Source organism: Pongo pygmaeus, chromosome 10, assembly GCF_028885625.2.
Source record: "Pongo pygmaeus isolate AG05252 chromosome 10, NHGRI_mPonPyg2-v2.0_pri, whole genome shotgun sequence".
NCBI classification, from domain to species: Eukaryota; Metazoa; Chordata; class Mammalia; order Primates; family Hominidae; genus Pongo; species Pongo pygmaeus.
The window spans coordinates 51,140,869-51,167,314 of record NC_072383.2 but is presented as its reverse complement, the minus strand read 5'-3'; the positions used below and the strand labels follow the sequence as shown (position 1 = coordinate 51,167,314).

The following is a 26,446-nucleotide window of genomic DNA, read 5'->3' as shown; positions in this document are numbered from 1 at the left end:
AAAGTAATGTGGTGACCTCCTCTGCTATCCACACTGCTCAGGGAAACAGAAGAGAAGGGCTTAAAAATCCACAAAGCAGCATATTTATTCCAGGCTCTAGTAGACAGCCCCCTGATTTCATTCCCATTCATCATCACCAATAAAATGAGGACAGATCCTGGGCTGGCTGAGGCTCTGTGGTCCTTGGCTCCTTGCCCTGTGCCTTCTCAGCTTCAAGGCAGGCAGTCTGTGTCAGAGGTAGAGATGGCACCCACAGAGGGTACCAGAACTGCGCAGATACATGAGCCCAGAGGCAGAAAGAGCAGGGAGCAAAGGGTGCACATCCATGAGTCCAGCTGGGGCTTCACTTGCTGCCTGCCATGATCTTGAGGTACTGCAGGGCACGGCGGGCAGCCTCACCACGGGCTGCCTCCCTAGTGGTTGCAGAACCATGACACACAGTGGCCGGCTGGGTGGACAGTTCCACCAGGCACTGGCAGAGTCCACTCAGGCTCAGCTCCTCTGGAGAGCAAGAGAGAGGAGGGAGGCAATGTTGGGGGAGGTAGCCCTGGGGAGGGGTGCGTTCACGTTATCATCACCCCCTTCTACTTGCTCCGGTCCAGCCCCCACCATCCCCCGGCTCGCTCCCCAGCTAGCCATACCAATATCCAGGTAGCTGACGTGAAAGGCCTGCTCCTCAGAGAGCTCACTGAGGACACGGCAGCAGGCAGGGCCCAGGGCACCCAGGGAGCCCAGGGAGCAACTGCGGAGGGACAGGATCTTCTCTCCTACTGAATTTCGTAGAGAATCCCAGGTGCAACCTGGGCCCCGGTTTCGAAGACCATCCAGGCGGGAGCCCACACCCTGTCAAGATGGGAACAGTGAGAAAGATGAAGTGAGAGACTGTGGGACCCAGGCATTGAGACATTCAATGTCAAAGGAGAACAAAGCACAAAGAATACTTCCTCCAGCTTGCCTCCCCCTAGTCAATCCCTGGGTGGCCCCTTCTAACTACCAGGCCCTGGGCCAGATGGCCAGGCATCCCTCCTCATCCCAGTAACAGAGCTACAGAGCAAGCCTACAGTCAAGGCTGAGTCGGCCCCAGGAACCCTGGGTCTGGTAGGAAGACTGTGGCAGAAGCAGACCTGGGGCCCAGAGAGGCTCACTGCTGAGTCACAGACCCAAGTCCCTGGAGCCCTGCCCTGGCATGGAGGATGGGCCACGGCGCCTGGCCCACATGAGCCACTCACAATGGAGAAGTGGTCATCATCAGGCTCCACCTCATTGCCATCCCGGGCATCCAGAGGCACCGTGTGCACTCGAAGCAGCATTTTGGCCGCCGCATTCCGCTTTGCCAATTTTTTGGAAGTGCCACTCCCTGCATGTGGAGAGAGGGCTGCTGGGTTATGATTCCCCACAGACCCAGTGCTTCCACCCAGATCATACTTGGATTGAGGGTCCCCCCAGAATGTCAACTGGAAAGGGGAACTCAAGACCTACCCATGCACCTGAGAACCTGGTCAGCCAGAGAGAAGGGGACAAATAGGCTGCCAAGAAGCTAAAAGGAAGGGGCTGAGCCAGGGACTGTGAAGCTAAGAGAGCAGGGGGTGTAGCAGAGTGAGGCCAGGAGCTGCTTTGGGGCTGGGGCCAGAGTGCTGCAGGAGAGGAGTTGTGAGAACCCCTTCCTGCCCAGTTACCAATCTCAATGAAACGCTCCACTCGACAGGTCATGGTGAATTCTTTGCGGTGGGCTGGCCCGGACTCCTGGGTCACTGTGTACTCCGGCAACCGCCAGCCTTTCTGCACCACCAGCTCCTTGGAAGGGAGACACAGGGTGCATGAGGCTGAGTGAAAAAAGGCTTCTCACACCCACGCTGGTCCCCACACAGAAGCCTCAGACTCTAGGTGAGAGGAAGGAGAGAGGGGGGTGGAAAGGGCCTCAGTACAAGGAACCACCCCCACCCCCAAACACACATAACCTTCCCTCATGGCCCCTGGCTCAAGGGAAGACGGGCATGCATGGGAAATGAGGATGGGACACACCTGCAGAGCACCAACGGGGTTGCACTCAGACTGCTGAGGGGAGACAGGGGGCTGCAGTTCCATGGGGGGGCTCCTGAAGGAAAAAGGGCACAGGGCCAAAGTTGAAGTGAAGGGTTCCATCTGAGCCTGCCCATGAGCTCCAAACCTAACCACTACTTTAGATTCCCGACTACCATCTCCCGATTCCCACCAGGCAGGCAGCTGTCTGTCCACACATCTAGCCTGCTCCCTCCTGCTCTAGTTGGCCTCCTTCCCCCTCCCACTCAAGGGAGGGCTTCTCCAGGCCCCAGCCCATTTCCATTCTGGAACACTTGGGTATCATCTAAGCCAGGACAGTGGGAGAAGAACTGTATTTCCAGTCCCAGAAGTGCCTGATGGGCGTCAAACACAGAACTGACATGTGGTCAACCCAGAAGAAAATGGGGCCTGCAAGACCCTTAAACATGGTCAGACATCATCCATAAGGCTATCTGAAAATCACAAATGACCTCTTGTCCCAAGAGCTTACCAGCTGCTGTGATTTCTTCAAGTTCTGGTTCCCAACTATTCCATTCTGTTTATTCTCAGACTTCCTCATGCCTGACCAGCTTGGGTCCAAGGACTGAGGGACCAAAAACCAGAAACCCTTCCTCCACCCACCTCAGGCAGTCAGGGGACACAGATACCTGGTTAGGACAACAGATGGAACTGGGGTAGCAGCTGCTGCAGCAGTAAAAACCGGAATGTCCTCAGGCAGTGAAGAGTCTAGGGGAGAAAAAGAACTTCCCGAGGGGAAGGGGGCCTTTGATTCACACCCATGTATAGGGGGAAGAGAGGGGTGGGGGACCCACGTCCTCCTGACCTCCCAATCCCCTAAGAGAACTTCCAAATTGAGCCAAAGAATCAGGGAGGCTCAACCAACAGCTTCCTCCTCGGATCCTTTGCTGCCAAACACCGGCAAAAAGATTGAGAAAAGAGGGTCTCAGAGAAGAGGGTATCTTTGTACCCAAGAACCAGAGGAGCAACAGACTCCAACCTGCGCGTGAAGGAAGGACATCTTGCTAGAACAAGGAGGTATGTTGGGGAGTAACTCTCTTTAGCCTCAGCCTCTACCCCTCTCCCTCCCTAACCCAGGCCCCAACCTACTGCCACAACCCCTCTATGGGGCTAACCAACCCCTCCACCCCAAGAATTCTTCATAGCAGCAGAAGCCCTGGAAAACCCTGTTCAGGTCCAGAGGGACTCTCAGGAAGAGGCCAGGTCAGGGTGGCTAAGTGTCACCTGGCCAGGCCTGGGGGCAGAGGGGGTGGTGCAGGGCCTGGGTTCCTTGAAGGGCTTCTGGGATGCCTCGGTTCCTCCCTCACCTGCTGTCCTCCAGGGCCGGCTCCAGCATGCTCCCCCCTTTGAGGTGTTTGAGGGCCACCTCAGCTGCCTTGTGCTTGGCTGCCTTCTTGCTGGGGCCCTGACCTGAGAGAGGGGGCATGGGCAATACTGGAGGTCACTGAAAGGACAGGAGAGAAACCAGCATCCCACAGCCTCTCTCCTCATAGCCAGAGGGAATCAATCAAGCCCCTTCTGACCAACCTCCCCCTGCTGAAGACTGGAAGTGTTTCACTATGCTGGAAGGAAGAGCCCTTATCTTTCCATTAGCTTCCAGAATTAAGCCATGCCAAGCAGGACTTCTGAGCTCAAACGCCTTGGGTGGACTGCTGAGCTCAAATGCTTTAATTTCCTTTGCAAAGCACTTTCTTTTCCCTCAATAAATACAGAGAGCTGGAATAAGAGAGGGTAGGCTCTGGAGTAAAAGCCCCACTCTGCCACATACTAGGCATGTGACCATGCACCAGCCATTTACTATCTCAAACACTCAGTTTCCTCATATTCAACATGGGCGGGCGGGGGCAGGAGTCGGGGGGGCGGATACTACCACCTACAATCACTGGTTAGACTGAGGTTTAAAATTAAATGGGAATTTGGTTAAGCACCGGGAACAGAGCCCAGCACGCCAGGCACTCACTCTCCCAAATACTCCACTGGGATTTCAGTTATCTTCTCTTACTTTTCCTCTAGAGTGATGGGGATCTGCCAGATCACTGTGGCAGTCCTGCTCGCTCCTCTAACTCTCCCACATCCTACCCACCTTCTTACAGCCCTGTTCTCCCAATCCAGTCAGTAGCTTTTCCCCTGAAATCTCTCCTTCCCTCACTGGCCTTGGAGAAAAGGACTGTGAAGAGAGAGACTCCAAGAAACAAAGCCATGGGGACCTGCAAATGCACACCCCAGCCAGGCTGCCCAAGCCTTCCTCACCAGTGCAGCTGGTGTCGCCAACGGTGACCCGGAAGGTGAAATTAGGCTGGTGGGCTTGGCCCTCGGCTTTGAGAAGGTCGTACACAGGCGTCTTCCCTATTCTGGTCCCATACTCCTGCAGAAGGCTGATCGGGGTCTTGCCTGGGTTGGCGGCCAGCATTTGCTCTATACTGGGGGAAGGGGCACAGACCCACATCACACCTCCCCTCTCTGCACCCACCTGGCCAAGCACTTCCATACCAGACCTAGGCACATTATGGGGGACATAGGGTCCAAGGAACCCCAGGCACTCTAGCATCCATTGGCTGGGTTCCAAGTGGAGGTGCAGGCTGGAAAAGTAGGGCCCACTACCCCAAAGCAAGGGGGGAAGAATGCATTGCTCCTGCCTCAGTTAAGGTGGGCACGATCCTGTGCCCCAATGCAGGTTGAAAGTGCATACCCCCTGACACAGTGCAAGCCAGGAACCCAGTACCCACCAAATGCACTGAATGTGGGGGCATAAAGCCCAGTGTTCCAGTGCAGTCTGGGAACCGGGCCAGCCCCAAACTATTTAGAGCTGGAGGCAGCAGCCACTGCCCCGGTGCACGCCGGGAACCACTGCCCACTGCCCCAGTGCTTGCCGGGAACACCCCTCAGGCCAGGTGCATGCTGGGGCCGCGCCGCTACTCCCTCCGCACGGCCCCACGCTTTTCGCCCTGAAGGAATCGGTACGAGACGGCTCACCTAGGCAGCCTGCAGCCCGTGGTAGTGCCGGAGCCTTGCTCCTCTTCACTCATTCCCTCCTCCGTCCCCGCGGGCGCCACCGTGACTGCAGCCTCCACGCGCCCCAATACACAGCCGACGAGCTAGGGCCGGGGCCAAGCCCGGAGTCGCGGCCGGTAGGGCCCGCCGCGGGGCACGCTGGGATATGGAGTCCCCCGCCCACCCTACTTCATGAGCCTCCATCTGGAGGGGAGCTATCCGCCCCACAACCCTCTGCGTGCGTGGCTCGCCCGGGCAGGCTGCACCGCCTTCTGGGAGGAGCGGGCCCTCCGCCGTCGCTTCTCGAGAAGGCCGTATTTTTTTGTTTGTAATACCGTCCCGCCTCCTTCCTTCCGCGCCCCCTCTCTCCCGGGCCGTGAGGCTGTGGACATGCGTACTAGCGGAGGGGAAGCCGCTGGGTAGGGAGGCGGTAAGGACTCACTAGGGCACGGAGCCTTTTGGATCGCGAGAAAACTACAGAACCCAAGAGCCCGCGCGCCATCTTTGTCGCAGCTGGAGAGGCAGGGTCAAGCACGCACGAGAAGCTTCATGGCGTCATTGGTTACTCCCATTGCGTTTACTTCCCCTAGGCGCATTGAGATTGGTTACTTCGACTAAGGGGGCGGAGACAAGGAAAAGTCAGCCCCCCTGACCCCGCCTCCTTGATGAAGGAAGGTTGTGATTGGTCCGGAGAGGCAGCAGTCGGATCCTGGCTCTTTGCGGTCTGGGAGGGTGGGCCTTACCTAGACGCCGGAGGGGACCGATCTCTGTTTCCGCAGGGCTCTGGAGCTGGTGCAGGTTTAAGTCCGTCTCAGATAGTCCTCTCAACCCACAGCCTAAGCCCCTGGCCCTTGGGCCTCCGTGACACAGAACTTGCTTCCTTTTCCTAGGTCGTCCTTCACCTCCCTTCAGGTTTTGCTTCTTTTGTGAAACCTTTTTAGGACCGCTCTAGTGAACCTCTCTTTAACTGGCCAGGAAACCTCTGGGGCCTGATAATCAGGCTGTAGTGTGGGACGACAGGATTAGAAGGACTAGGCACCTGGTGGTCTTGTTCCCTCTACCATGAGTCGGGTCTCTCAGCTGAAGAGAGCAAAAGTGAATTTTGGCCGCCTAAGACTAATCAACTAATCTGGGTGTTGAGCAGACGCTCATTGTTTAGTCCTAGAGCCCCATTGCCTCCTCCCCCAAAGTTGCACAACCACTGGGCTGAGGGAAATCTTGTGACCTTGGAGAGAGAAAGGGAGATACCACATTTAAAAAAAAAAAAAAGGTTCTAATGAGTGTTCTGAGAAGGGGTCAAGAAAGATGTCTTACTCTGAGCCGGGGCTGGAGGTCCAGAGGAATCTTGAAATGATAATGAGGGGTCATCCAGGAACACTGGAGGAGGATGGGGCCTAGAGCCGAGTGAATTCCAAATGGGTGAAATTGGAGTGAGCGGTGACAATCAAGGGAAGGAGAACTGGCAAGATCGGTATGATAGGGGGAGCAATGCCAGAGCGCTAGGGATCCCAACTGAGGGGCTGCTTTCTCCGATGTAGAAAGGAGTCTATAAGACGGGTCATAGGGGGTTCCTGTGGAATCAGCCTAAGGCCTGAGGTGGGACCTCCATAGGACACCGCCAGCAAGGAGGCGCGGGGCCCAGGCGGGCCAGGTACGAGCCTGGAGCGCGCCGGATGGCAGCAGCGGGCTCCTTTAAGAGGCCGGCGGCTCCATCGCAGCATCCTCCGCTCAGGGCGTGTCCGTCCCGGGGGGCCAGGGGCGGGGGCCCTGGAAGGAGCGGGAGTTCAAGCCGAGCAGGGACGGGGCTAGGGGTCGGGGGGTGGGGGCAGAAAGCTGAAGCTGACACCCGTGCATCCGGACACCGCACGAGCATCGCCTGTGACAGCGCCCCGGGTCCGGTGGAGGGCAGCGGGGGGAGGAGGGAAGGAGGAGGAGAAGGAGGAGGAGGCGGGAGCAGCATCCGGAGCGGAGCTGCAGCAGCGCCGCCTTTTGTGCTGCGGCCGCGGAGCCCCCGAGGTGAGAGCCTGGCCGAGTTGTGGGGGGGTGGGGGGCAGGGATGGGTCCGGGTCCTGGGATCCGGGCGTGGAGGGAGGGTCGGGATGCAGATGTGGCCTGGTACGGGGTGGTGGCGTGGGGATGCTGAGGCTGTGGGGATGGAGGAACTGGGGACCTGGACCCGACGCCTGTGGGGCTGGGAAGGAAGGGAATGGAGCGGAGGGATGCCGCGGCCCAGCTTGGAGACGAAGGGCCTCCAGAGCTGGAAAGGACCGTATTGGGGTGGGGTGGAGGATGATTGGGGGACAGACTTAAAGGACAGAGGGCAAGAGAACATCTCCTCCCACTCATCCTCAGGAAGAGAGAGAGGGAAGGAGGAGGGAGAGTTTTGGCCCCCTCTAGGGAAGGAAAGGAAGGGCAAGGACTGATATACCCACCATCTACACACACACACACACACACACACACACACACACACACACACACACACACACACACACACACACACACAGCAGGCTGGACCTGAAGATTAGTCAGAGAGCACCTGTTCCTGCATGCCCAGGCGTTGGTCCCCCTCCCCTTCCAGCTGTGATCCTCCTAATCCCCTCCAGCTGTGGCATTCACCTCCATCCAGCTGTTGCATCCTCCCCTCCCCCATTCACATGTGGGTTTCTCCCTCCTCTTTCTCTCCATCTCCTCTGGCTCCCCTAACCCATCTCCCCCAGTCAGGCCCTCCAAAAACCTCCTCCCATTCCCACAAACACTCCTCAAACTAATTGGCTTAAAAATAAACAAGAGTTGAGACTTGCTGGTAACCAAGGCCTTGATTGAGAGGAGGGAAGAGTCAAGGCTCTGTAGACAGTGGGAGGAAACAGTGAGGTGTCCCTTAGAATTAAGGGAGGAGTCCTACCTTGTAGATGCTCATCTGCTGCCTTTTTCAGAGGAGCATAGGTGAGTGGCCTCCAATCAGAAGGGAGTGCACATGAGGTCTCCTCACCCCACCCAGAGTCGTCTCAAGCCACAGTCAGTGCGTCCCTCTAAACACATTTCCCTTGCAGTTCTCAAGGTGGACTCCATTGCTCTAGGAGCTCTGAGTTTCAGCCAGAGGGTCCTACCAAGCTAAGGCTAACAGAAAGGATTTAGGAAGGATAGGACTCAAGTGCCCCCTGAGCCTTCCTGTCCAGACACTGAAGTTTCTCTGAGCTTTAGGGCCCCACTCCCTCCCATCTCACACTTACAGGTGAAAAAAAGTATGTTCCCTCAAGCGTACCATTCATCCACTCACTCCCATTGTCAACTGGGATAATGTTGGGAAAACCCCAGCTCTCAACATGGAGACACCAGCTAAATATCCATCCCAGTTATGGACAGAGGAGGCAAGAAGTTAGACATGGCTCAGGATTTCCTAGGCTTCCTTATAGCTGAAGAGGGCAGAACCCTTCTAAAAACCAATTGCTTTTCCCCTGGTGGTGACACTGTGGTAGAATTGGGCTTTTCTAGGAAGAGGACTCTTGGTTCTACCACTCACAGCCCGGACTGTGTTAATCCACAGTCCTCCCTCTCCCCTGCCTGGATCTGGAGAGAAAGAAGGAATCAACCCTATAAGAAGTCCTTGCTAGGGTGGACTGGAGATCACCCCTACATTCAGGTCCTCAGCCCTACGCCAGTCAAGCCCTGGGACCCCCAACTGCCATGCTTCTTCCAGTGAGGTGGAAATGTCTGCCCCTCACGCCCGCCACTCATCCATTCACTCACACTGTTGACTGAGGTGATGCTGGGAAGAAGGAGGATACTGTTGAGATGATGCCAGCAGGGGACATAGGGGCTTCATGAGGGCCTGGCCACAGAGACTGGTCTGTCTGGTTCATTGGCTCCCAGAAGGACTGGGGTCATATGTGTGCGTGGAGAAGGTGAGGAGACTGTGACAGTGACCAGATTCCAGAGGAGGCTAAAGATCATTCAGGATAGAGCCCTTGCCCTTTGGTTTCTTCATTCTTTGGTCTTTTTCTTTCCTTCTTGTTTCTCCACCTCCCTTTCCACCCTGTACCCTCCCTACTGGCACTTGCTTTGAGAAAGAGAATAAGGGAAAGAAGGGAAGGGAATCACATTCATAAAAAACTTACAAGTGTGTGTTAGGCACTTTCCATATGGCTAATGCTTATAGAGAGCTTCCGGTGTGCCAGGTCCTGGGCCAAGAACTTTATTCTGATTGTCTTAATCATGCCCGTAACAAGACCAAGTGAGATAGTGTTATCATCATCTCTGATGGAGGAGAAAACTGAAACTTAAGTAATTTGTTTAAAGTAAAAAAGTTAGTATGTGGCAAGAGGTAGGATTTGAACCCAGGTCTGTGTGACCCAGAACCTGTGTTCTTACCCACCACATTATGTACTGCATTGCCACTGTGGGACATAGGTACTACTGTCCCCGTTTAGCAATGAAGAAACTGAGGTTTGTTGAAAAGTCTCAGGCCAGGTCACCCAACTGGCCAGGAGCAGAGACAAGACCTCAGGAAGCCACTCTGATTTTGAGGCCTGTGTTCTCTCCTCTACCACCTACCCTCTCCCTATTGCACAACTGTCCTAATAAGCTAAGTGAAGGAATGCATGAGCAGTCCATCAATCTTATTTTCTCTTTTACAATTTAAATTTTATGTCTTACTTTAAAAGCAATTCGAAGTTGTTACTGAAATACTAGGAATATACGTAAACCCAAAGGAGAAAGTTAAAACACTTACAATTCCACCTACCTAGAAACTGTTGTTATACTTTGGTATTTATTCTTCCAGATTTTTAAAAATGCCCATCCCGTTGAGGAACTGTTTGTTAACATCCGCTGAACTTCTTCCTGGTCTATCTGAGGTCCTAGGTAGGAGGGACTCCTGAGGCCCATCCTGTCCTGCTCTTGCCCTCCCCTTCCCCGAGGTCTCTATGGGTGAGGCTGAGGGGCGATCCAGGGCTACATGATCAAAGGGAGGATCTTAGCAATATAGCTGCTTAAGAGAGCAGATTCCAGAGACAACTGGCCAGGGAGTGAGGATGGGGTGCAGAAAATCAGGCCTTCCCCCTTAGTCCAGAGGAGACAGAATGGCAGGATTTACAGAGGAGGGACTGGTGATCTGGTTGAGGAATGACTGGGGACTCCAGCACAATCACTAGCACTGTGACCTGGTTCTACTGGAACCTGAAATCACGGTTTATCCTGGGAAAGCAGAAGGTCTGAGACCAAGTCTTCGGCCTCTCCAGGATCCACAAAGAAAGACCTGGTGTCCAGCCAACCAGGAAGACAAAGCAAGGAAGAAGCATGCTGCTCCCTGCACCCCCTCCATCACCTTACTTAACCTTCACTACCCCAGCAGGGAGGGTTGGGCACCACAGAGAGATTACATTCCTTAAACTAACTGGTGGCAAAACTGGGATTCTAGCTCTGATCTCTCCAAATCTGAAGCTGATTCTTTTTTCCTAAATAGTACTGTCCCTCCCTTCCCTGAACCCCTTCTTCATTGCCCACCCCACTGGAAGAAGTGTGGCAGCTAGGGGTCTCAGGGCTTGATTTACCAATCAAGGACCCGAATTTAGGGGTGATCTCCAGTTTTCCCCCAAGTTCTCAGGGGAACTCATTTCCCCTTCATGAGGGCACTAAGAAAAGCGATAATTCTTTCCATCTTGGGATCCTGGGGCCAGGACCACAGATCCTGAAAAACGGAAAATAAAAACAAGCTGCAGGGCACAGTGGTTCACACCTGTAATGCCAACATTTTGGGAGACCTAGACTGGTGGATCACTTGAGCCCAGGAGTTTGGAACCAGCCTGGGCAACAGAATAAGACATGGTCTCTACAGTTTTTTTTTTTTTTTTTTTTTTCAGACGGAGTCTCGCTCTGTTGCCGAGGCTAGAGTGCAGTGGCGCGATCTCGGCTCACTGCCAGCTCCGCCTCCCGGGAGGCGGACTACAGGCGCGCCCGCCACTATGCCTGGCTAATTTTTTGTATTTTTAGTAGAGACAGGGTTTCACCATGTTAGCCAGGATGGTCTCCATCGCTGGGATTACAGGCGTGAGCAACTGCACCTGGCCTTTTTTCTTTTTTTTTTTTTTTTTTTTGAGACGGAGTATTGCTCTGTCGCCCAGACTGGAGTGCAGTGGCTCTATCTCGACTCACTGCAGGCTCCGCCCCCTGGGTTCACACCATTCTCCTGCCTCAGCCTCCCGAGTAGCTGGGACTACAGGCGTCCGCCACCACGCCCAGCTAATTTTTTGTATTTTTAGTAGAGACGGGGTTTCACCGTGGTAGCCAGGATGGTCTCCATCTCCTGACCTCATGATCTGCCCTCCTAGGCCTCCCAAAGTGCTGGAATTACAGGCGTGAGCCACTGCGCCCGGCCTTTTTTAAATTTAGTCTGGTGTGGTGGTGAGTGCCTGTAGTCCCAGCTACTCAGGAGGCTGAAGGGGGAGGATCACTTGAGGCCAGGAGGTTGAGGCTGCAGGCAGTGAGCCATGATCGTCCCACTGCACTCCAGCCTGGGCAACAAAGCGAGACCCTGTTTCAAAAACAATACAAGCTGCAGCCAAGGGGACAGGAGGCATGGTCACGATTGATCAAAGACCTTTATCCTCTCAGGGTTTCAAAGCTTGCAGAGGTGGAATTAGGACTCCAAAGTCTTGGGTCTCCTTTCCCTTTGAAGACTCCCCTTCCTACCCCCACTCACGAGAGAAAGGGAATCGTCCTCCTTTTCCTGAGTAAAAAATGAGGTCTCAGACAGCAGAGAGCACTCATGTGAGAGACCAAGATTTAGGCAGATGACCTGGCCTCTGAACTGAGCCCCTAAGACCACCAAACAGCTTGGCATTGACATTCTGCTGTTATACAAGAAGGAGCTAGAAAGAATTCAGAGAGTTTACCTGCCACAGGCTTCCAAAATCTCAGGCCAGAGAACCTAGAAGGTGGGATAGATGGGGGGTAACTTCCTACCCCACTCTACCCTGTAGCCTCATTATGGAGTCACTTTGGGGCCACCAGCAAAGCACTGAATTAGGGCCTGTTGGGTGTTCAAAGAGCCTCCTCCCCTGGCAGATGTATGGCTTAAAGATCATTCTGTCCCCTCACCCAATGTGAGGCAGAAGCACCATCAACACTTGGTAGATACGGTTGACAGAGTGAGTGACAGAGAGACCCACCCTCCTGTCACATTGCTGCCCTTCCCCCATGCTCTACATAATTGATAACGGAGAGACAGCTACCCTCCCCCAGGGTGACTGAACGTCTGGGCCAGGGGCTCCTAGCCATCCTAGACGCCCCTCCAAAGCTCTGGCGCCAAGGCCCAGCCAGGGGGCAGTGGGACACAGCTGGCAGGTCAGAAATAAAGGAAACAGAAAGGGGTATGTGTGTGTGTGTTGGGAGAGAGGAATCTCCACTTTACTATAGCTCCCAGGGGCAGCAGCTTTCCCTCCACTCCAGGTCAATGTGGAAGAGCTGTCATTAGCCTGAGATCTTTCCCTTGGTCCCATCTCCTACTTCTTCAGCTATCCCCACTACCGTAAAAGACAAACAGGTGAAATGGCTTCTCTCCTTCTCTCCCCAGCTGCTGGCCCTGGATACCAGAAGGGCCTCTGGGGAAGCCTGGTGAACTGGAGGGAGGCTCGGCTGGCTGCAAGTGTCTCTGAGCGTCACCCTTTCTATGCCTAAACCACCTAGTCGTCAAACAACCAGATGACGGCTGAAAAATTCCTTTAAAAAGCCAGGTGTTGTGCCTACTCAAAGCTCGGCTTCTAGATAGAAAAGGAGATGGGTGTTCTCCGTGTTTCTCACTCCCCTTTCATCTCCATTTTCTCAGGGTCCTCTGCTTTTCCAAACAGCTTTTCAAGCCATCCTTCTCGGGGTTGACTCCGCTTGACGCTGCTCCGGTGTCTGTATATGTCTCGGCTCCTTCCTTCCTCCTTCTCTAGCTGTACCTTTCGCCTTTTCTGTGCCGTCTCCCTTTCTTTCATTTCCTGCTTTCCTTCCCTGTGGTACTGCACCCCCAGTGCCAACCCCACAAGTCCCCTCCTGCCAACACCCGACGCCTCAGCCGAAGATCTCTCTGCATGCGGGGGCAGGGGAAGGAAGGGAACACAGATGGGGCAGACCGCTGGGTGGGGGTCCGCACCTAAGATCCTCGCAGCCATCCCGGCAACCAGCCACCTGGGCCAGCCCAGGTCAGGGGCGGGGCCCAGGCACAGCCCCGCCCCCACGTCGCGCTCACGTGATCCGGGGCTAATCTTGTCCTGGTGACTTCACGCGCCGCCTCGGGCCCAGTCGTCATGGTTACGCCGCAGCGCCCAGCGCTTCCCCCAGCCAGCCGTGTCCCTTCCCCTTCCCCACCCGGACCACCCCCTTCCGCCGCCGCGGCCCCCGCCCCAGCCACGCGCCACGTGACGGCCGGGAAGGAGGTCGGGAAGGGGGAGGGGGCGCTGTGGCCGTAACCCCTTCCTCTCCACTTTCAGCGGCCCTGACTTGGGCTTCGGCCTTCCATTGCTGGTGACCAAGCTGTCCAGGGGACGGCCCCGGCTCCTCCCCGAGGGCTCCAATCCCGCCATCCCTCCCTCCTGGCCTGCCAGGCGAGAGCGTCCCAGAGTCTTGGGCCTTGTTTCTGGGTGGTCCAGAAGCGAAGCCCGGGGTTGCGGCGGAGTGGGAGGTGGTGAGGGCGGGGAGGGAGGTAGGGGGCAGGCAAAATCCCTTGGGTCCTCCAGACGAAATTCTCCCATATGTTGGCACTTTACTTGGTCTGTGTTTGTCTGTAATTTGCATTGCAATCTACACCTTACTTCTTGAAGCCACAAATACCGCGTGGGATATGTTGGGGATTTGGAAGCTGAACTTTAGTGTGATTTGTGCTTTCTGGGCCTCAGTTCTCTCAAGAATATAATGGGACCAGTAGTACCTCCTTCACCTGGCTCTTCTGAGCATTCAGGGAGCTAATGGTGTGGGGATGTGTGTGTGTGTGTGTGTGTGTGTGTGTGTGTGTGTGTGTGTGTGTGTGAATGGTGTGTGTGTGTGTGTGCGCGCGCGCGCGCGCGTGCGTAGAGAGAGTGTGCGGTGCTTAAGGCGATCCTCCGGGGTGGGTAGAGCAGTGGTTCCACCTTACCGAGCACCTTCTGCTTGCCAGGTGCTGTTGCAAGCCATGGTTCCCTTGTGATGCGAAGTCATCTCTCTAAAGGCTGTCCAGGCTCTCAAAGGAGCCAGACGCCCGACCACATTGTCCCTCCAGTATAATGGGAACCATGATAGAGGACGCTTAGCGGGGCTGTGTCAGCCCAGAAGGCGCATTAACCTAGAGCGGATCAGGAAAGAAGGACGTCCAGGATAAAGTGACACCTGGCACCTGGATAGAGATGAGAAGCGCCTTCCAGGCTGGGGGTGAAGCTTGAGCTTCTTTTTCTTCTTCTTTTTTTTTTGAAACAGAGTCTTGCTCTGTCACCCAGGCTAGAGTGCAGTGGCACAATCTCGGCTCACTGCAACCTCCACCTCTTGGGCTCAAGCGATTCTCCCACCTTAGCCTCTCAAGTAGCTGGGACCATAGGCATGCGCCACCACGCCCGGCCAATTTTTTGTATTTTTAGCAGAAACAGGCTTTCCCCATGTTACCCAGGCCCATGTTGCCCAGGCTGGTCTCAAATTCCCGAGCTCAAGCGATGCGCCCACCTCGGCTTCCCAGAGTGCTGGGATTACAGGCGTGAACCACCTCGCCCAGCGGAGCTTGAGCTTCTTAATAGCTATGGCCCTGTGGGCAGGTTATTTAATACCTCTATGCCTTAGTCTGTAAAACGGGGCTAATAATGCCCAGCTTACAGTTTTGAGGATTAAATATGCAAAGTGCTAATGCACCTTTACCAGAAGCTAACATACTTAGTAATCCTTTTTGTTTTTCTTTTTTTTTTGAGACGGAGTCTCACTCTGTCGCCCAGGCTAGAGTGCAATGGCGTGATCTTGGCTCACTGCAACTTCCGCCTCCTGGGTTCAAGTGATTCTCCTGCTTCAGCCTCCCGAGTAGCTGGGACTACAGGCGACCGCTGCCCCGCCTGGCTAATTTTTTGTATTTTAGTAGAGACGGGGTTTCACCGTGTTGCCCAGGCTGGTCTCGAACTCCTGAGCTCAAGCAATCCTCCTGTCTTGGCCTCCGAAAGTGCTAGATTACAGGCGTGAGCCACTGCACCCAGCCATAAGCCTTCCTTAAGTTAGCCATTATCACTGGGTGTCCTGGTTCAAAAACCTGACGTGGCCAAGTTCTGTGTTGGTGGGGGTGGTTGTTTTTTCTTTTGTGACAAGGTCTCGCTCTGTCGCTCAGGCTGCAGTTCAGTGGTGCAATCACTGCTCACTGCAGCTTCACCCTCCCAGGCTCAAGGTATCCTGCCACCTCAGACTCCCGAGTAGCTGGAACTAAAGGTGCACATCACCACACTCGGCTAATTTTTTTTTTTTTTTTTTTTTTGAGATGGAGTCTCGCTCTGTTGCCCAGGCTGGAGTGCAGTGGTGCGATCTCGGCTCACTGCTCAACCTCCACCTCCCGTGTTCATGCCATTCTTCTGCCTCAGCCTCCCGAGTAGCTGGGACTACAGGCGCCTGCCACCACACCTGGCTAATTTTTTGTATTTTTTAGTAGACAGGGTGTTAGCCAGCACGGTCTCGATCTCCTGACCTCATGATCTGCCCGCCTCGGCCTCCCAGAGTGCTGGGATTACAGGCATGAGCCACCGCGCCGGGCCGGCTAATTTTTATATTTTTGTAGAGATGGGTTTTCACCATGTTGCCCAGGCTGGTCTTGAACTTCCAGGCTTCAGTGATCCACCTGCCTTGGCCCCTCAAAGTTCTGGGATTAAAGGTGTGAGCCACCATGCCTGGCCCAATCTGTTTTTTGTTGTTGTTGAGACAGAGTCTTGCTCTGTGGCCCAGGCTGGAGTACAGTGGCGCGATCTCGGCTCACTGCAACCTCCTCCTCCCAGATTCAAGCAATTCTCGTGCCTCAGCCTCCTGAGTATCTGGGACTACAGATGCCCACCACCACGCCCGGCTAATTTTGGGGATTTTTAGTAGAGATGGGGTTTCACCATGTTGGCCAGTCTGGTCTCAAACTCCTGACCTCAGGTGGTCCGCCTGCCTTGGGCTCCCAAAGTGTTGGTATTACAGGCATGAGCCACCACACCTGGCCCCCAATCTGTTTTAGAAAGATCCTTCTGAAGGAGCTGGGTGGAGAATTGCGGTTAGGGAGGGCACTTGGAGACCAGCTGTCCTGGGCCAGGTGAGGACAGCTAATGAGGCTTGAACTAAGGCAGTAACAGTGGGACTAGAAAATAGCATGCATTGGGTTAGAGCTTTACAAATCTAGGGTGCTTGTTAAATATGCTGATTCCAGGCCTACCACCCTCACCCCCCAGGAAAAAGTCTTCAAGGGAAAGGCCTGGTAATTATTACAAGAACTATCAGAGTTTCCCAAGCCTCCTTGTGTGCCTGTGTAATCATCTACTGAACCCTTCTAGATGTAGAGATTCCTGCCACCCCTCCCCCACTGCAATTCAGAATGTATGGCAATCATTTCCAGACTAACCCAGGGGCTCATGGAAGGACCCTGCTAGCTATGAGGAACAATTAGAGGGATGCTTGTTCTTGGGAATCTTCAAATCTCAGGATCTGGTAACTGACAAGTGTGGAGTGAGTTGGGAGACCAGGATGGCGCCTGGGGCCAAGTTCTGGACAAGTCTGGTGTAGGATTAAGGGTTTGCTGTGCCTTAGTGACAGCCAGTTTATTCCTTTGTATAGCTGAGGCTCAACTACAGCTCACCTGAGGTCACATAGCCGTTATGTGGCAGAAGCAAGTCAGGATTCAGGGTTTTTGTTTGTTTTTTGAGACAGGGTTTGGCTATGTCGCCCAGGCTGGGGTGCAGTGGCTTACTGCAACCTCCACCACCTGGGCTCAAGCAATCGTCTCACCTCAGCCTCCAGAGGAGCTGGGACCACAGTCACAGGATCACCATGCCCGGCTCCCGGCTTTGTTTTTTTTTTTTTGTATTTTTGGTAGAGACAGCGTTTTGCCATGTTGCCCAGGCTGGTCTCAAACTCTTTTTTTTTTTTTTTTTTTTTGAGAGAGAGTTTCACTCTTGTCACCCAAGGCTGCAGTGCAGTGGTGTGATCTTGGCTCACTGCAACCTCACCTCTGGAGTTCAAGCGATTCTCCTGCCTCAGCCTCCCGAGTAGCTGGGATTACAGGCATCCACTACCAAGCCCAGCTAATTTTTTCTTTTTAAGTAGAGACAGGGTTTCGCCATGTTGGCCAGGCTGGTCTTGAACTCCTGACCTCAAGCGATCCACCCACCTCAGCCTCCCAAAGTGCTAGGATTACAGGCATGAGCCACTGCGCCCAGCCAAGGTCTCAAACTCTTGAGCTCAAGTGATCCACCTGCCTCAGCCTCCCGAAGTGTTGAAATTACAGGCATGAGCCAACACATCGTGCCAGATTGGGGTTTTTTAATGGTTGCTTTTTATTTATTTATTTTTTTTTTTTTGAGACAGAGTTTCGCTCTTGTTGCCCAGGCTGGAGTGCAGTGGCATGATCTCGGCTCACCAAAACCTCCGCCTCCCAGGTTTAAGCGATTCTTCTGCCTCAGCCTCCCAAGTAGCTGGGATTACAGGCATGTGCCACCATGCCTAGCTAATTTTGTATTTTTAGTAGAGATGGGGTTTCTCCATGTTGGTCAGACTGGTCTCGAACTCCTGACCTCAGGTGATCCACCCGCCTCGGCCTCTCAAAGTGCTGAGATTACAGGTGTGAGCCACCGCGCCCGGCCTAATGGTTGCTTTTTAAATAGCACCCAGCTATGAACTGGGACACATCTCCATTGCCTGGAAAGTTTGGGGAGCAGGGGATGGGGCAATGGAGAAGAGGAAAGAGGAGACAAGACCTTGTTTGACCCCTGGGAGAGCCGCTGGACTGAAGGGAGGGCCAAGGGGGTTGCAGCAGTGGCCTTCTGTGACAGTGTCTGCATCCCCATTGGCGGCTTCTGCCTTTTTCCCCACCTATGCTGGGGGGACAGAACTCTGTGGTTACAACCTTCACTTACCTTGGAGAGGCCCAGGAGTGTGTCTTAGAATGAGGCTCTCACCTGAGTTGAGTGTTCCTGAGAGGGCCTCAGTAGTACCGTATGTAAGTACCTGGGTGGGAGGCCCGGGTGCATCCCAGCTGAAGAATGCTGTCCAAGGGTGTCTGAAAGGTTTACCAGCATCCTGTGTGTGCTTCAATGTGAGGGAGGTCTAGGTGTTACTATTGTGTGCCTGAGGTTGACCCCGAGGTAAAAGTGTAAATGTGAGACCCTTCTGATAACCTGTGTGTGCCTATGAGTCTCAGGTGAAAAAAATGTGCTGCAGCAATGAATTAGTCATCTTACAGGGCGAAGGGAACTCATCTGTTACCATTATACTTGAATTTGAGACATATTTTACCAGTGTGTACCCACGTGGGGCTGTTACCTGAGAATGATACCCAGGTACGATACCTGTCTACCTATTACTTGCCTTACTGACGTTCCTGAGAGGAAGCCCAAGTGTATCAGATTTCCTAAGATGGGTCAAGGTGCAATTTGGAGGAGCATGGGAAACGGAGCCACAAGTGTTACCTCCAGCAGGGCTACTGTGAACCCAGCACCCCAATCTGTGCCTCTGGGGTAAGCGTCCTGAACAGGCACGCCTGGGGCTTTAACAGCCCCTCCTTCCTTCGTTCCTACAGGGCCCAGTGTTCACCATCATACCAGGGGCCAGAGGCGATGGCTTGCCTCCATGAGACCCGAACACCCTCTCCTTCCTTTGGGGGCTTCGTGTCTACCCTAAGTGAGGCATCCATGCGCAAGCTGGACCCAGACACTTCTGACTGCACTCCCGAGAAGGACCTGACGCCTACCCAGTGTGTACTTCGAGATGTGGTACCCCTTGGTGGGCAGGGTGGGGGAGGGCCCAGCCCCTCCCCAGGTGGAGAGCCGCCCCCTGAGCCTTTTGCCAACAGTGTCCTGCAGCTACATGAGCAGGATGCAGGGGGCCCAGGGGGAGCAGCTGGGTCACCTGAGAGTCGGGCATCCAGAGTTCGAGCTGACGAGGTGCGACTGCAGTGCCAGAGTGGCAGTGGCTTCCTTGAGGGCCTCTTTGGCTGCCTGCGCCCTGTCTGGACCATGATTGGCAAAGCCTACTCCACTGAGCACAAGCAGCAGCAGGAAGGTAGGACACGTCCTTGTGGGAGCCTCCTCTCTGTTTCCCTGAGCCCGAGATCTATTGGTCAGCTCCACTAAAGTCACACAATGGTCCTTTCCCTCCCCATGGCCCAGCCCTAGTCCCTTAGCCATCCATCAGCCTCTAACTTCCCAGCTTCTTTTAAGGCCACCCATTCATTCCTTCCCTGTCCCCTCAAACCTTCTTCTTGGCCTATTTTTGGCTTTCTGCCTCACCCTCCTTAAGTCAATTCAGCCAACCCAATGCTATCCCGTCCCTGGCCTTGAGTGTGGCTCTTTCTGAGGCTTGTGGCACTGTGCCTCCTGCCCACAGACCTTTGGGAGGTCCCCTTTGAGGAAATCCTGGACCTGCAGTGGGTGGGCTCAGGGGCCCAGGGTGCTGTCTTCCTGGGGCGCTTCCACGGGGAGGAGGTGGCTGTGAAGAAGGTGCGAGACCTCAAAGAAACCGACATCAAGCACTTGCGAAAGCTGAAGCACCCCAACATCATCACCTTCAAGTGAGGTCCAGGGCAGGGGCTGGGTGTTGGGGATACTATGCTAAGGCCTGGTACCCTCCTGGGCAGTGGGACCTACCCCATCCTTCCCCAGAGGAGACCCATAGGTGGAATGGGTGGGAATGGGGGTTCCAGGTATGAATCAGGTGAAGGCTGAGCCAGCTGAGGCCTTCATACCATTGTTTGGCTCCCAGGGGTGTGTGCACCCAGGCTCCCTGCTACTGCATCCTCATGGAGTTCTGCGCCCAGGGCCAGCTGTATGAGGTACTGCGGGCTGGCCGCCCTGTCACCCCCTCCTTACTGGTTGACTGGTCCATGGGCATCGCCGGTGGCATGAACTACCTGCACCTGCACAAGATTATCCACAGGGATCTCAAGTCACCCAAGTGAGTAAGCAAGCAGGGAGCAACAGATGTGCATGCAGGTGACTCACTCAAGTCAGTGTGGCCTTCTCCCCGCTTCCAAACCATGCCCTAGGTCCATGTGGCCATCTCAGAAACCTCTTCCAAGTGACAGTCCCATCTCAGGAGGGCTGTAGTGAGCCCCTCACCTTTGATTTTAAACTGAAAGGCAGGCCGGATGCAGTGGCTCACACCTGTAATCCCAACACTTTGGGAGGCCAAGGTGGGTGGATCACAAGGTCAAGAGATCGAGACCATCCTGGCCAACATGGTGAAACCTCGTCTCTAATAAAAATACAAAAAAATTAGGCGTGGTGGCGGGTGCCTGTAGTCTCAGCTACTCAGGAGGCTGAGGCAGGAGAATCACTTGAACCCAGGAGGTGGAGGTTGCAGTGAGCCGAGATCGAGCCACTGCACCCCAGCCTGAGTGACAGAGTGAGACTCTGTCTCAAAAAAACAAACAAAAAAACCTGAAAGGCAGAGTTGCTGCAGAGTTAGATGACATGTGTGGAGGGGTGTGGACCCCAGCTGACTACACTCTTTACCAGCATGTTAATCACCTACGACGATGTGGTGAAGATCTCAGATTTTGGCACTTCCAAGGAGCTGAGTGACAAGAGCACCAAGATGTCCTTTGCAGGGACAGTAGCCTGGATGGCCCCTGAGGTGATCCGCAATGAGCCTGTGTCTGAGAAGGTCGACATCTGGTGAGGACTAGGCTGAAAACTGAGAAGAGTTGGTGGCCAGCCCTGGGGGGATTGCAGGCAACTTCTAGGGCTTGAGCACAAGTGATGGGCCCGTAGCAACCAGGACCTCTGGAGGAACGCCCTCCCAAGTGATGTCCCCTCATCCCTAGGTCCTTTGGTGTGGTGCTGTGGGAACTGCTGACTGGTGAGATCCCCTACAAAGACGTAGATTCCTCAGCCATTATCTGGGGTGTGGGAAGCAACAGTCTCCATCTGCCCGTGCCCTCCAGTTGCCCAGATGGTTTCAAGATCCTGCTTCGCCAGTGCTGGTAAGGATGGCCTGGGCTGGGATACTGGGCCTGGAGAAGTTGAGAAGCATGGTAGTACTGATGGACAGCCAGTACCTAGAACCCTAGGTGGCCAAGTTCAGAATCCTTAACAGGGGAAGGGTGTCAGGACTCCCAGATGTGGCTCCCCAAGTACTCAGGACTCAGGATTGTGGATCTAGGGAACTGCAATCTAGAACTCAGAGGGGCTGGACTGACCAATAAATGGCAGGGGTACATTTAATTCAGAGACTGACTTGCATCTGAATCAGGCTCATGCTACCTTCTGAGCTGAGTCACCGGGGGTAATTGGTATCTACTCTGAACCTGTTTCCTCATCTATAAAATACACTTAGCGATATCTGCATTCCTGGTTTGTCATGAAGTGCCAGTGAGTGCATACAAGTGCAAGGAAGGAGCAGCATAACCACCAAGCATGGCTGGTTGAGCCTCAAGTAAACAACCTTAGAACACAGAAGGAAAGGGCCCCAGACCCTCATTTGGAACCTAGACCCAGGGAAGTTTGATGATTGCTAATCTGTCACTGAGCCATTTCCCAAAATGTGGTTCCTTCAATGAAGTTATTCAGAAAAGGCTTTTATTTTGGGAGACAAGTTGGAAAATATGGGGTTCAATAGGTTTCCTTACTGCAGGATTTTGACACACTAATGAATAGTGTGTAATATTCCCTAGAGACAGTTGACCGTAAGTTCTTTTGTCACAGAGTACATTCTAGGATTGGATTCTCCAGGACACACTTTGGGAAAGGATGCTCCAGTTCCTATCTGGTCTGCCCTCAAATTCTCCCCTCTCCTTCCTAACTCCATTCCTTTCAGGAATAGCAAACCACGAAATCGCCCATCATTCCGACAGATCCTGCTGCATCTGGACATTGCCTCAGCTGATGTACTCTCCACACCCCAGGAGACTTACTTTAAGTCCCAGGTGTGCTGTGGGTAGGAAAATGAATACCTAATTCCCCTTCTTTGCAGAGATGATGCCATTTGAGGGGGAGGCTGGGAAATGGGTTGAGTGGGACTGAAGAGATTGGCTCTTAGAGGGCTGAATCAATCCACTCCTTTTTGCTCCAGCACACACATTGGCAGTGGTGTGGGCAACCTGCAGAGCCTTTCACTGGGTGAAGGGATGGCTCTCACTCTTCATCTGCTCTCCACCCATAGGCAGAGTGGCGGGAAGAAGTAAAACTGCACTTTGAAAAGATTAAGTCAGAAGGGACCTGTCTGCACCGCCTAGAAGAGGAACTGGTGATGAGGAGGAGGGAGGAGCTCAGGTGAGTCCCTGTGCTTGGGGAGGTGATTTTACCAACAGCAAGGACTATCCTACCCAGCCCCAGGGCGGGTGGAAGCACTACGAAAGGACTGTGGACAGGAATTCGGAGACTGCGATCTATTATGGCCCTAAGTGAACCCAGTTCACCTTGGGGAACCTTTCTGCCCGTTGCAGACACGCCCTGGACATCAGGGAGCACTATGAAAGGAAGCTGGAGAGAGCCAACAACCTGTATATGGAACTTAATGCCCTCATGTTGCAGCTGGAACTCAAGGAGAGGGAGCTGCTCAGGTAACCCTACCTGTCCTTATGCACCAAGCCCTGGAGCTGTGCCTGCCTTAGAGGTCCTACTGAGACTGGGGTGCCCCTTCCTGGTCATTTGCCCAGCTGAGAAGGTGCCTGGATCTTTAGGCGAGAGCAAGCTTTAGAGCGGAGGTGCCCAGGCCTGCTGAAGCCACACCCTTCCCGGGGCCTCCTGCACGGAAACACAATGGAGAAGCTTATCAAGAAGAGGAATGTGCCACAGAAGCTGTCACCCCATAGCAAAAGGTGGGACATGAATACCGTGGTTCCAATATGGCAAGAGGGATACTGAAGTGGCAACAGGTATTTAGCAGGGAGATGTGTACTTTAGTGTCCAAGGTTAGGGAGTGCTTTGAGTACATAGATTTGGCAGTCTTAACTTTCTACTTTTCCTCTCCTTCCAGGCCAGATATCCTCAAGACGGAGTCTTTGCTCCCTAAACTAGATGCAGCCCTAAGTGGGGTTGGGCTTCCTGGGTGTCCTAAGGGCCCCCCCTCACCAGGACGGAGTCGCCGTGGCAAGACCCGTCACCGCAAGGCCAGCGCCAAGGGGAGCTGTGGGGACCTGCCTGGGCTTCGTACAGCTGTGCCACCCCATGAACCTGGAGGACCAGGAAGCCCAGGGGGCCTAGGAGGGGGACCCTCAGCCTGGGAGGCCTGCCCCCCCGCCCTCCGTGGGCTTCATCATGACCTCCTGCTCCGCAAAATGTCTTCATCATCCCCAGACCTGCTGTCAGCAGCACTAGGGTCCCGGGGCCGGGGGGCCACAGGCGGAGCTGGGGATCCTGGCTCACCACCTCCAGCCCGGGGTGACACCCCACCAAGTGAGGGCTCAGCCCCTGGCTCCACCAGCCCAGATTCACCTGGGGGAGCCAAAGGGGAGCCACCTCCTCCAGTAGGGCCTGGTGAAGGTGTGGGGCTTCTGGGAACTGGAAGGGAAGGGACCTCAGGCCGGGGAGGAAGCCGGGCTGGGTCCCAGCACTTGACCCCAGCTGCACTGCTGTACAGGGCTGCCGTCACCCGAAGTCAGGTAAAGTATGGGAAGGCTCCCAAGCTCTTTCCCTTTTTCCTTATTCTCCATGGGGTCCAAGTCTAATCCCCCACATTATGCTCAATTTTAAGCCATTCCCTACTTCACCCTTTCTATGTTCCCTTCTCCTGGATTCTTAGTGACCTCTTTCCACTTCTGATCAGTCCCCCCATCTCTCCTGCAGAAACGTGGCATCTCATCAGAAGAGGAGGAAGGAGAGGTAGACAGTGAAGTAGAGCTGACATCAAGCCAGAGGTAAGTAATGGGAGTACAAGAATTAATGGCATTCTTGTTTTCTGCTAGGGGCAGAACCAAGCTATAATTCCCCTCTTCAACATGTAGGTGGCCTCAGAGCCTGAACATGCGCCAGTCACTATCTACCTTCAGCTCAGAGAATCCATCAGATGGAGAGGAAGGCACAGCTAGTGAACCTTCCCCCAGTGGCACACCTGAAGTTGGCAGCACCAACACTGATGAGCGGCCAGATGAGCGGTCTGATGACATGTGCTCCCAGGGCTCAGAAATCCCACTGGACCCACCTCCTTCAGAGGTCATCCCCGGCCCTGAAGCCAGCTCCCTGCCCATTCCACACCAGGAACTTTTCAGAGAGCGGGTGAGTGATATCAACGAGCAGATATTGAACAGGGAGAGCTGTAAGCAGATGCCTTGTCTTTTGACAGCTTTTGGGGAGACAGCTGCACAGGCCAGAAAGTACCATAAAGAGCAAATATCCATGTAGTGGAATTTCAGAAGCCTCTTGCAGAGAGCATCTATTATGATGCCTGACCAGTAGCTTGTATGTAGCTATAAATTGGGAAGGATTCTGAAAGGAGTCTGACACCTTGGAGAGTGGCCTGAGCAACTGAAATCTGGAAGAAATAAAATCAGTAAGCTGGCTGGGCATGGTGACTCACGCCTGGAACCCAGAACTTTGGGAGGCCGAGGCGGGTGGATCACAAGGTCAGGAGTTCGAGACCAGCCTGACCAATCTGGTAAAACCCCATCTCTATTAAAAGTGCAAAAATTAGCCGGGCGTGGTGGTGCATGCCTGTAGTCCCAGCTACTCAGAAGGCCGAGGCAGAAGAATTGTTTGAACCTGGGAGACAGAGGTTGCAGTGAGCTGAGATTGCACTACTGCACTTCAGCCTGGGCGACAGAGTGAGACTCTGTCTTAAAAAGCAAATGGGCTATTAAAATGACCCCAGCAAAGAACCCCAAGGAATCTCACTCCATTTCTACTCTTTCTCACAGGGCCCTCCCAATTCTGAGGACTCAGACTGTGACAGCACTGAATTGGACAACTCCAACAGCGTTGATGCCTTGCGGCCCCCAGCTTCCCTCCCTCCATGAAAGTCACTCGTATTCCTTGTACATAGAGAAATATTTATATAAATTATATATATATACATATATATATATATATATATATATGCGCCACATAATCAACAGAAAGATGGGGCTGTCCCAGCCGTAAGTCAGGCTCGAGGGAGACTGATCCCCTGACCAATTCACCTGATAAACTCTAGGGACACTGGCAGCTGTGGAAATGAATGAGGCACAGCCATAGAGCTGTGGCTAAGGGCAAGCCCCTTCCTGCTCCACCCCATTCCTTATATTCAGCAAGCAACAAGGCAATAGAAAAGCCAGGGTTGTCTTTATATTCTTTATCCCCAAATAATAGGGGGTGGGGGGAGGGGGGTGGGAGGGGCAGGAGAGAAAACCACTTAGACTGCACTTTTCTGTTCCGTTTACTCTGTTTACACATTTTGCACTTGGGAGGAGGGAGGCTAAGGCTGGGTCCTCCCCTCTGAGGTTTCTCAGGTGGCAATGTAACTCATTTTTTTGTCCCACCATTTATCTTCTCTGCCCAAGCCCTGTCTTAAGACCCAGGGGGAGGTTAGGAGACTGATAGCATGTGATGGCTCAGGCTGAAGAACTGGGGTGCTGTTTAAGTCCCTGCTTTTATCCTGGTGCCTGATTGGGGTGGGGACTGTCCTACTGTAACCCCTGTGAAAAACCTTGAAATATAACACTCCATGCAGGCCCAGCTGTTGAGGGTTTTCTTGATGAATGAATGGGGTACCATACATGGTTAAGATAAAGCCTTGGGCTCCGGACTTTATCTGAGGTGTCTGGAGAAGTTCTCCTGCCCCTCCACTTTTTTGCATCTACTCTCACTAAATGAGTATAATGTCAAGCCCCAACTTTCTAAAATGATAGGAATAAATGGTAGCAGATACATCCTTCTAACTTGTTATGGAGGACTATAAATGAAGTTACTAAAAATAGACTGAAATTTTTAGTTTAAAATATGCAGGCCTGAACAAGGGGACCAACATTCCCAAGAAACTGTAACCCAGTCAGACATATGATCAACTGCTTAATGTGCATGCCATGTATGTCATGTGTCATTCCTTTCCCCCACCCCCAAGTAGAAGTGCTTGCCTACTCCTAGGACAGGTAAGTCCTAGGAAAGTCTAATCCTCAATCTTTTGGGCACAAGTTTTATAAGGGCCAACCAAGCATGGAGTCAGGGAAAAATAGGATCAAGGGCCACAAAAAAAGATGGAAGTGGTAAAATAGAAGAAAACATCTTAACCGGAATAAAGGCTTCCATTCAAAACCCAAGAA

General features: G+C 53.7%; 2 protein-coding genes across 11 annotated transcripts; one reads left to right on the top strand and one right to left on the bottom strand.

Moving 5' to 3' along the window:
* Positions 1-60: 60 nt before the first annotated feature.
* Positions 61-6,956, bottom strand: TARBP2 (TARBP2 subunit of RISC loading complex). 6 transcript variants are annotated; one of them, XM_054445654.1, is made up of 11 exons: positions 6,364-6,945; positions 5,793-5,838; positions 5,032-5,635; positions 4,309-4,478; positions 3,366-3,468; positions 2,688-2,783; positions 2,023-2,095; positions 1,677-1,794; positions 1,230-1,357; positions 642-843; positions 61-501 (listed from the first exon to the last, which is right to left on the bottom strand). In XM_054445654.1, the coding sequence occupies exons 3-11, from the start codon at positions 5,082-5,084 to the stop codon at positions 344-346; spliced, it is 1,101 nt and encodes a 366-aa protein (XP_054301629.1). In that variant the 5' UTR covers positions 5,085-5,635; positions 5,793-5,838; positions 6,364-6,945; the 3' UTR covers positions 61-343. The 6 variants fall into 6 exon arrangements, with proteins under 6 accessions (XP_054301629.1, XP_054301628.1, XP_054301626.1 ...); XM_054445653.1 differs by having other exon boundaries at positions 5,032-5,838; positions 6,364-6,956; XM_054445651.2 differs by lacking the exon at positions 6,364-6,945 and having other exon boundaries at positions 5,793-6,299.
* Positions 6,382-25,223, top strand: MAP3K12 (mitogen-activated protein kinase kinase kinase 12). Of its 5 annotated transcripts, none has more exons than XM_054445595.2 (15): positions 6,382-6,520; positions 18,794-18,967; positions 19,067-19,275; positions 19,600-19,783; positions 19,975-20,166; positions 20,730-20,888; positions 21,038-21,196; positions 22,030-22,138; positions 22,375-22,484; positions 22,658-22,774; positions 22,895-23,032; positions 23,191-23,815; positions 24,000-24,070; positions 24,158-24,428; positions 25,067-25,223. In XM_054445595.2, the coding sequence occupies exons 1-15, from the start codon at positions 6,465-6,467 to the stop codon at positions 25,163-25,165; spliced, it is 2,673 nt and encodes an 890-aa protein (XP_054301570.1). In that variant the 5' UTR covers positions 6,382-6,464; the 3' UTR covers positions 25,166-25,223. The 5 variants fall into 5 exon arrangements, with proteins under 5 accessions (XP_054301570.1, XP_063528828.1, XP_054301571.1 ...); XM_054445596.2 differs by lacking the exon at positions 6,382-6,520 and adding an exon at positions 6,932-7,065; XM_063672758.1 differs by having other exon boundaries at positions 18,794-19,275.
* The last annotated feature ends 1,223 nt before the right edge of the window (positions 25,224-26,446 follow it).

Excerpts from the sequence above, each read along its gene's own strand:
- TARBP2 (XM_054445653.1), bottom strand. The coding sequence starts at position 5,084 with ATGAGTGAAGAGGAGCAAGGCTCCGGCACTACCACGGGCTGCAGGCTG. Across the intron at positions 2,096-2,687 it reads CCATCTGTTGTCCTAACCAG|GAGCCCCCCCATGGAACTGC; the intron begins GTATCTGTGTCC and ends TTTTTCCTTCAG. Across the intron at positions 1,358-1,676 it reads GGAGCGTTTCATTGAGATTG|GGAGTGGCACTTCCAAAAAA; the intron begins GTAACTGGGCAG and ends CTCCACATGCAG.
- MAP3K12 (XM_063672758.1), top strand. The coding sequence starts at position 6,465 with ATGGGTGAAATTGGAGTGAGCGGTGACAATCAAGGGAAGGAGAACTGG. Across the intron at positions 22,139-22,374 it reads AGACTTACTTTAAGTCCCAG|GCAGAGTGGCGGGAAGAAGT; the intron begins GTGTGCTGTGGG and ends CTCCACCCATAG. Across the intron at positions 24,071-24,157 it reads GAGCTGACATCAAGCCAGAG|GTGGCCTCAGAGCCTGAACA; the intron begins GTAAGTAATGGG and ends TTCAACATGTAG.